General features: G+C 37.9%; 1 protein-coding gene across 1 annotated transcript; it reads left to right on the plus strand.

Annotated features, from left to right (window-relative positions):
- Positions 1-175: 175 nt before the first annotated feature.
- On the plus strand, positions 176-4,983 carry LOC119690571 (patched domain-containing protein 3-like). The gene is made up of 2 exons (XM_038106111.2): positions 176-448; positions 549-4,983. Exon 2 carries the CDS (start codon positions 614-616, stop codon positions 3,437-3,439), a length of 2,826 nt encoding a protein of 941 aa, XP_037962039.2. The 5' UTR covers positions 176-448; positions 549-613; the 3' UTR covers positions 3,440-4,983.
- The last annotated feature ends 5,680 nt before the right edge of the window (positions 4,984-10,663 follow it).

A 10,663-nucleotide genomic window follows, 5' to 3' on the forward strand; every position in this document is an offset into this window, starting at 1 on the left:
GAAGTAACGTAAAAACATAGTTGAACGTAAAGCTCAACATCATTGCCGTTAGCGCCCTTTTTTAATTTTACTAGGCGAAATGTAAACAGCATTACGTTTCTTAGTCTGTTGTGTGACTGTCACTGGCATGGCAATGTCAATGTCAAACTCTAGTCTTTGGCCAAAAAACCTATTTTTTTCAGTCTGTCATTAACAGCCGGTAGTGGTGGTGTCGCGCATTATTTGTGTTAATTATTTGTTTTTAATCCGCTTTGCAAAGTCTGCGTGGTAGTTTATAAATTAAATAAATAATAAAGTATACCATACCATACATTTGCACTGAAAAGGAAACTGTGAACATAATCGTATTAATTAATAAAATAAATAACACATGTTTGGAAAATTTTAATGTTTGTTAACATGTAAACAAATGCGATAAAAGATGAATCCAGGAAACAAAGAGAACAAAGTGAGTGACTTACTTATATTATAATTTTATAGATAATATGGATCGGAAGCTGTAATCGCGACTGTTTGAGCCAATGATGATATAAGTGTTTCTATTTTAGGACGGTGGGCAGCAGGCATCTCCCGAGAGGATGAACTAATATTGAGGACAGTTACTGAAGGAATTATGGCTAAGAAGAAGAGTTGTAGTACGCCGCAGGAGGTATGGGAGCGCGTGTCGATGTCGCTGGTGCACGGCGTGGAGGCGCTGTTCTACCGGCTGGGGCTGGCCGTGGCGCGCCGCCCGTGGCGCACGCTGGCGCTTGTCTGGCTCTTCATCCTCGTCAGCGCCGCCGGCCTCATGCGCTTCCACATCGAGAAGAACCCCATGAAGCTCTGGGTCCCCCCTGACTCGGACTTCTTCAAGGACACCAACTGGTACATAGACACCTTCGGCAGCGGCCTCCGCTTCCAGAAAGTCCTCATCACGGCTGACAACGTCCTCAACCCGACAGTGCTGGCCGCGGTCCACTCCATCACCCAACAAGTGAACACTCTCTCAGTCACTCAGGGTGACAAAAACTATACTATCAAAGATCTGTGCTACAAAGTTCCTGTTGTTAATATAGTTAATTTTCTAGGCTCCAATCCAAGTTCAAGTTCGGGTAAAATTAGTTCAAATGAGTCAGAGGTTGACTACTCTGACCCCACACTGTGGCTCAACCATGACTTTTATTGTGATTTCTTGAAAAACTTTCCATATGTGTGCCTTCAAGAAAACATTTTAGATTTATGGAAGAATGATTTAAAGGTAATTTCAAATCTGACTAACCATGACATAGTGACTAGTGTGAACACTGTGAATGTGAACCCGGAAACCGGGCATCCTGTGGATTACAAGCAAATGCTGGGGGGAGTGAAGTATGGCGAGTCTGGGCAGATAGTGTCTGCAGAGTCAGTGGTGCTGACGTGGCACACGGTGGTAAATATGTCCTCTGTAGACCTGAATGAGGTGGGCAACCTGGTGGGAACTGAGGACTGGGTCTCCCTGCCCCTGGCCAAATGGGAAATTGAATTCTTAGCTCTATTGGAGAAACTGTCTCACAATTCTAGTGATATTAATGTATATTATGAAGCTGGCAGAAGTTTCGGTGATATTAGTGGAAGTGCTATGTTTAGTGAACTGGACAAGCTCTTTGCAGGTATATTTCTTATGTTTATCTATATTCAATTTGCTATGTCGCGATGTAATTGGCTGGAGATCAGACTGACATTGGGCAGTGTGGGTCTGTTATCAGTGGGCATGGCATATGTGAGTGCAGTCAGCTGGTGCTCAGCTTTTGGTGTGTCATTTGGTCCGGTGCACTCCTCGCTGCCATTCCTGTTGATGGGGCTGGGAGTGGACGACATGTTCGTGATGAAGGCGTGCTGGGAGCAGCTCACTCCCGAGGAGATGAAGAAGAGTGTCCCGGTGAAGGTGGGCCTCATGCTGAAGCACGCTGGCGTCTCCATTGTGATCACTTCCTTCACTGACATAGTGGCCTTGCTCATTGGTGCTATCACTATTCTGCCCTCTCTACAGTCTTTCTGTATCTATGCAGCAGCTGGTGTCTTCTTTATCTTTTGTTACACTGTCACGTTTTATGTGGCTGTATTCACTTTAGATCTCAGAAGGATAGAATCTAATAGAAATGGTTTGCTTTTCTGCTATAAACATAAAAAGCCAGTCAAAATGTCTACGAAGAAGTCAGTTCTTCAAGGAATGTTTACGGCATTTTACAGAAGAGTAGTTTTTACAACTCCATTTAAAACCTTAGTAATATTATTCACGATAGTAATGACAGGGTTTAGTATAGAAGCAATATTCCGATTGGAACAAAGATTTGATCCGAAGTGGTTTATTCCGGAAGGGACGTACTATGGGGACTATCTTCAGCAATATGATCACTATTATCCTAATGAAGGTCACATGGCTATGGTCTTCTTGGGCGACATGAAATACAAGGATGAGTTTCCGAAACTACACGACATGGTGTTAGAGCTGGACAACCAAACCTACGTCCGCAACATGTCCAGTTGGGTAGACGTCTTCCACAAATACATGTTGAAAAATTACGATATAGATGTCAGAAACACAAGCGCTCTCTCTGACGAAGAGTTCAATATGCACGTGTCGCGGTTCTTGTTCAGTCCTATAGGGGGTCGATTCCAACTGAGCTTTAAGTTCGAGAAGCCGTTCGATTGTGGGTCTTCCTCCTCCAACATCACGGCTTCCACCATGATGTTCAAGTTCCCGCGGTTCGCTGGACCCAACGAGTACATCCCGGCTATGAACAACGTCAAAGACATAGTCAAGTCTACTGACTTGGAGTCTGGGCACGGGTACCGCAGCGTTTGGTCCAAGGTGTTCGCCAACTGGGTCACCGACGAGGTGATAGCTGTGGAAGTCGAGAGAAACTTGGAGCTTGCCTTATTATGCGTTATGGTGTGTACTATCATTTTGATTACGAACTTGCAGATGTGTTTTTGGATATTCTTGTGCGTGTTGTTGACGATCGTGAATGTGCTGGGCTGGATGCAGCGCTGGGGCATGACTGTGGACATCGTGTGTTGCATCGGGCTCGAGCTCGCTATAGGTCTGTGCGTGGACTACGCGGCGCACGTGGGACACACGTTCTTGACCATCTCTCAAGGCTCTCGCTCTGAAAGGTCCTTCCAGACAGTCACTACTATTGGCACGGCAGTACTGCTGGGCGGTGGCTCCACAATACTGTCGCTCTCGCTTCTCAGTATGACGAAAGCATACACCTTCCAGGCTTTCTTTAAAATATTCGCTCTCGTGATAACTTTTGGTTTGTTTAATGGGCTGGTGTTTCTGCCAGTGGTGTTGTCTTTGATCGGCCCCGGTGCCTACAAGTCTAAGGATACTGAACCTGAAAATCCGTTTGAAGTAGAAGAGTTGAATGATAAATCTAAGCAATCGTTGAAGGGAAATAGTGATGATATTGATTAGAGGAACCAAAAGTGCCTACTTAGAGTATTTTTTGGCTATGTGTAACGTGTACAATGTTCACAAAATAGGTATGGGCCTATTATATTATTTTGTATTACTTCATAACTTCCTCGTAATCTCTCAATAAACAAATGCTCAACGGATTAATATTAGAGATTATTGGAAGTAAGTAGTTAATTAAGTACTTACACCACCAACAAAGAAAAACAATATGCGGTGCAATAATAATACGAAATACATAATAGATGTACCTACTGTTATCCGTATCGTTATCAATAAATGATTGATGAGTAATATTAATTGTGAGCAGCTGCACTAAAACCTATATTATCCCACTATACATCTATATCTCTGAACTAATACAGGGAAAGGCCTAAACTTTAAACTTATAGGTATACCGCTTTCCAACCCGTGTTAGCTTACATGAACGAAATACGAACGCGAATGTGTTAATAAAATTTGTTGGATTTAAACCGCGTGATATCTAAGTCGTTACAGTTAAACCGTATCAAAGTTATCAGATTTTGACCTCAAGGGTTTTGAATTGTATTTCTTGATTAGATACTTCTACTTGCCTTTTATTATTGGTACAAAAAGGGTACAAAGTTCTAAAATGTGTATTTACAAAAATGATTCATCCTTTGTCTTTGTTCATGTTGAAGAGTCTAGATACCTAGATAATGTACCTACCGTATGTAAATCAAATGAACGCATGTCATTCTAAATTGATGTTCTTGTTTGTACCATATTATTTATACTTAAGTAATTTTGTTTGTTTATACATGGTACTGGAGTGATCCGTTGACATTATGTTATCGGTATTTATATCATAATTAAGTACCTACCTTGTGAATAATGTAATTAATGTCCAATTTGTATCGGAATGTGTCAATTTTCTAGAATATATGTGTGATTATTGTTATATTAACAAATGTGATTAGGCTATCTGAGATCTACTACATTTTGGGGATGGAAAAGTTAGAAAGGTCTGGTATCATACCATTGCAGCTAGAATAAAACTGTATTTTAAATAAAGTTTAAACCATGAGGTTTATTTAAAATTTACTTCACAGGATGTTCAATTAATAAACCCAGCCCCAATACGTGATGTATTGTAGATGGTACCTACCTAATATCTATGTCATACTTTATAGTGTATCAAGTAATAAAGAGGAAAGATTTTTGAGTTAGTTAGTAATGAATTAAATAAAATGTACTGGGCCGATTTTTAATGTGCTAGTTACTATTTATCATTAAATTCCCATGGGAAAGTCTTCAGACGCGATGCGAAGCTCGCGCGGAAACAGTAGCTAGTTATTTAGATAATAATGTGCTATTAGTTAACTGTAAGTACAAGTACCAAGGTACCTAAATAATGTAATTGGAACTCGTTCTCTCTGATATTAATAATTTTAAAATGTTAGTCCTAGTCAAATTAACTTCTGTAAATTATGTTAAAATGTTAAGCAATAAATAAGTAAGTTAGCATATTTGTAAGTCTTCCAGTGAGCTAAGCATGAGATTAATAAACACGTAATAACATACCCTATTTTGTTTGGTTCATTAATTACTTTACCTAAGTGGTGTGATTATCAAATTATCACTTATCAGTGACTAACCCGTAGACAGGTCAATTTGCCGACATCCACTGTGCTGTACTGCGAGCTCAACCATGAGTTAATAATACAGGAAAGATTTTTATCAATGACACAGCTACCAGGGGCTACAACATGCTGTAGGTAATGATAAATTTTAACTCCAACTTTCCCCAAAAACATATGCGGATATGTGTTACGATTTTTTTTCGATCTCCTTTAAATAATTAATTAATACTGTGAGATCTAAAAAGGTTCATTTGCAAAAATAATATGTTTTTGGGGTAAAAGGTTATTTAGTATAGGCATTTTTATGGGAAAGTTGTTCAGTTTGATCAGTAGAACCCGTCAGTGTTTATAATCATGTTATTTTCGTGGTAGGTATGTAATTTTTATACTTACGTGTTACGACGACACTTAAGATCAATCTAATCACATGACGCCATTGCTACAAAGCATGTAATGTCCTCACCACGATAGTCCACTCGTAGTCCACTTGCAGTACCGAGACCTAGGTATTATCTAATTATGCTGTACCTAGACCTAGGTATTATCTAATTAGTAATACGTAGTAGGTATTATCTCTGTAACCTAATTAAGATATCCAGAATGCCGGGTAAGTAGGTATTATACCTTCTGTTTTTTAGCGTGTGTCTAAGGTTTGTCACAGTCAGTGCAGTGGTGAAAAGGTTAGCCAGTCAGAATAGCGTCGTTCACTGAACGCATTCCATTTATAGACCCTCTGAAAACCTTTACGCGAATAACCATCAGATGTATCAAGAACCAAAAATGTTAAAATAACATGGAAAAATAAAGTTTAGTAAGTGTCATTGCCCGAACCCTAAATTAAAGGTCATGGAACGCATGCACGATGCGTCACGCATTTATTCAAAACTGCAGATACCATGTAGGTAGGTAGGTAGTGCGGTTTTATCAGTATAGTGATGCATAAGCCCTGAATAATCCTCTACTGGACTGAACAGTTCGGAGGAGTCCTGTAGGTACCTCTACAAGTGCTTTCCATAGAGTAAGTAAAACACTTGGTGTTTCCGTTCCTTCCGACACAGATGGAACAAACAGATATGCACATGCACAAGCTGCTTAGAGCTAAGAGGTACCTTGAACCTTCTAACTCTAACCTAAGTGGCTTGTTTTAATGACAACTATTAAAATAATGAGGTTTTTTTCCTAATAGGTAGGTACTTACTTAAATAAGTAAGGTGGGACAGAACACCGAGCGTATTTAGTTAGGTATAGGTACCTCTACTTCATTTATTTGAGCATTGAATGAACCGCTAAACCAGACAATGGTAGATAGATATCTAGTAGTGGTGTGAAAGGGATTTTAATCTGCAATAATAGGACTTTCAGTCACGAACTAGGCTAGGTAGGTAAGTACCTACTTAAGTCAATTTTGTACTAGCAGCAGCCTCTTATCTTTAGTGGGTATACACTATAAGTACCTAGCTAAATATACATACTGTAATCCCCGAAGGAGTAGTCAGAGGTGGCTCACAAGCGAGCCACCCAATTTTCGAGCACATTTGTACTCACCTGATAGGTTGCGAACCATATCGCCGTTTTGGAATAAGTACAATGTTGATACACATCTAGAATATAGATGTGCTAGCTAAATATGTATGTAACAACTAATATCTATCTAGCAAAGTATGTCGAGCTTAATCTTAAAACAATAAGGACTGCACTTAGGTACATTGTTTTAGGTACTTAGGTAAGTACCTAAAACAATATGCACACACGTGTTAATTCTAAGTAGATTACAAACTACAAAGTAACTAATGTATGTAATCTAGAGTGTTGTTCTGTGTAGCGTAAAATTTGCCAACATCAATTAATTAATCGTTGATATGACATCTGCACGCGCACACTAGGACAAGTAGAAAACAAACAGGATGGCCATAATTCGTCCCGATTAGCTAACGACATGCAATTGTTGGACTACACGGTTTAATGGACTGTTTTGAAATGCGGGTAGGTGTACTGGGTTACCTACTCTGAGGTAAGAAGGTAAGGTACACGGCATAATCGAGTAAGTATACGTTATTTTTGGACGGTCGAGTGGCGTAGTGGTGAGTGGCCCTGACTGCTATGCCGAAGGTCCCGGGTTCGATTTCCGGCTGGGGCAGATATTTGTTTAAAGACAGATATTTGTACTCGGGTCTTGAGTGTTGATATTTATATTTAATATGTATCTATCTATGTTGTATTTGTGTAGATATATCAGCTGTCCGATACCCATAACACAGGCTCTGCCTAGCTTGGGGTCGGATGGCCGCGTGTGAGATGTCCCCATATATTTATTTATTTACTTACCGTGATGGTATGTACCTACTTACTGTGCAATAAAAATGCACGGGCTTTATCGGACTAAGATGCAAATCTTGATCCTAGCGATAACGTTTCCAACATGCACTGCAGGACATGAGCCTCCTTCAAGACTGTAGAGTTATTGCCATAATAACCGTTCTTTTCAGGCGGGTTGGAAATAAAATTTCGATTAGAGTAGTTTCGAGTGAATTCATTCGGACTTGTTTATGCCGTCAAATCTCGTAGACTTAATTTTAGTACTTAATTTTAGTATTTTTGACTGTTTCAAGACACGTGAAGTGATGATATAAGTATTGTAACCTTGAATAACTCTTATATAATCTAAGCTTGAATTATGTGGTTTACCTTTATAAAAATTAACAAACAAACCGGCCTTGATGATTAACTACCCTAGGTTTAAATAAATCTACTTTACCGGAAAACTGCGTGTTGAAACTTTAAACTAAGATAAATAAAAACCTATCTAACTAACTACCTACACCACACAGGGCAGCAGATCAAGGTGTAATAATACTAACAATTATATTTGTAAAATAATGTACCTACTAAAGCATAATTAACTAAGTATTCTAAAATTATGGTATTTTTATTGGTAAGTTACCAAAGTAGGTATATATAGTTACTTAGATCCAGATAGGTTACAACGGTGACGTAACCTCGTACTTAGGCCAAAATCCAAATATTATGAACTTTGAGCATTAGATAGGTCGATGGCGGTAACTCTAGATAAGACTGCATTAAGTAATTAATTAAATAGGATTAATTATCATAATTAAACGTCGAATAAGTCTGACTCAGCTTATAGATAGGTTATTAATTCACCTCTTACTTAAAGTTTTATACCTACATCCGTTATCGTTCACTACTGGACATATGCCACTTGCATACACATAGTTGCATATACTTAATACATTTATGTGAAAAATATGTACCTACTTACATATACAATACTTATATCGATCTATAGGTACTCATCGCTAATCACACCATTACACTTTTTACTTTTATTTATAAAACTAAATTTTAAATTATATGTAATTTTAGATTATAAGTAAAATGATGTTGTTGTATGTACCTACTATAAGTTAGTGATGTTTTGTTTTAATGTTTAAATTCTTTGTGAAACTTTATTGGCTTGTGTATGAACTTAATGTTAGTTTATAAGTGAAATATTATAAAGCTGTTTGTTTCCAAATAAAGAAAATTAAAATTAAATTAAAAACCTATTAAGTACAAGTGTTTACTTACAGTTTATAGTCCTCTGATCTAAAAAACCCTGTATTCCAGGCTTTTATGTAACTTGTCAAAGTATAAATTCACTATTTGACAACATAGAAATGTATAAATTAATTACTTATCCACAACATATTATGTTAATGCATAGATGCACAGAACACGACTGTACATTGCATTGTTACTGGTGTAACCCGGCACCAAATATTTAAACGAAATTAAACATATTGCTTTCTTGCTTTGAGAGATACTGAATGAGAAGGACAGCGATAGATTTAATTTCGTTTAACTATTTGAAGCAAGTCACGCTTAGTAGTCACTTTAGCTAGGTTATAGGTACTACCTAGTCTACCTACCCAGCTACAGTTTGGCTAAGTATATGAACATTTTCAACAAATAAATAAATAAATAAATAAATTTTATTATGTAAGTAACCAGTTAGTTCATTCGTTAGATTTTTTATAAAGCGGATATTATTTTTAACCACTTTAAAATAATGTAAGTACTTATTTAACCAAATCGTGCCGTATGCGTTAACGTTTTATGAGCTTTAAAACAATTGAATCCGCTAAGCAGATTGGTCATTTTTTTACTCAGACACGGAACTCCAAAGTACCTACAGTACATAATGAATGATTGCTGAAAGAAATCCTCTAAATAACCTTACCCATTTACAAGTGCATTATAATTTACTATGCAATTATGTCTGTGTTATCTATTGATAAGATTGCACCCTTGCATGTCTCTCGTCTGAGAATGTCGAACAAATCAGATTATACCCTTCATCATAATCCAATAATCAACTGTATAGGTAGGTAATAGGTACCTCTGTGCCTAAGTATACCTATATACTTGATGATAATAAATTAATAAACAAAAAAAACCGCATATAGACTCCAGATTTCATTCTGACGATTTATGTACCTAACTACGTCGGTTACGGTAGGGGACTACCTACCACTAACAGCGAACTACAATATAACTAAGTAAGTAAACCTTTCGTTTTCTAACACATAACAGTTAGGTAATACATATAATTGGTCATAAATACGCCCCTAATAACTATCTCATTTTATTTTATCCGTCGAATGTAGCTTCAAAGCACAAGTGTCTGGCAGATATCAAATGAAGATAGTTTATTTGGGTGATATAAAGTCACTAATCGCTAATCTTTGAGACAAGACAAAGTATGGGATTCATTAAAATACTTAAGCGCTTGGATACTTATAAATATCTATTTAGACCATCAGTATTGTGGTTGAGATTGCCTGATTTGCAATTTTATTACAAAATAAAATACTTACTTACTAATAAAGAAGTAAAGCAAGTCATTTTTAACTGGTCTATGTGTCTAACCTAAGGATTGTCAGATGACGATTCTGTACAATCGTTGCATAATTTTATACTAAAGCATCTGAAGCTGAAGTCGTGACAGTAGGCCGTGATAGTAGCAGTGATGACCGGTGTGGTGAACTTTCTTCTCGAGTGATGACCACGAACAAGCAAGCGTAGCGTGGGACGTCCCCCAGGTCACGGGATCTACAACTACTCTTAGATACCCGACCTCGATCAGTGGTCAAGGTAATAGTTATTGGATGAGGAAGGAAGAGGCCAGATTGTTGTGGGCTTGGAAGAGGACAATGATCAGAAAGCAGTGGAGTTATATATGAAGACTGAAGACAAATTGTTGTGGGGCTGCATGTGGGAAAGCTGGAAGCGAGGTGACCAGAAATGAATTATAATGTGTGAATGAATGTGAGAGCATATCCGCACGAGGGTATCCTATAAAGACCTCTACTGAAGTCGCAACACAATCGGCACCGGTCATTCACTTGTTAGTTAACGTATGCCTATCAAATTCCATACCTCTATAAAAACGAAAAAAGAACGATCTAAAGAAATATATCACTTCACATTTTTTAATAACCTACCTGACAATAACAATTAGGCATCCAGTCGCAACATCGCAAGGTGTGACAACGATGATTAAGTGAAAAAAAAACTAGTCTTGGAATGGAGTCAAGTGAACATTAAACTGATTGCAGGC

This window comes from Plutella xylostella, chromosome 9 (assembly GCF_932276165.1).
Source record: "Plutella xylostella chromosome 9, ilPluXylo3.1, whole genome shotgun sequence".
NCBI classification, from domain to species: Eukaryota; Metazoa; Arthropoda; class Insecta; order Lepidoptera; family Plutellidae; genus Plutella; species Plutella xylostella.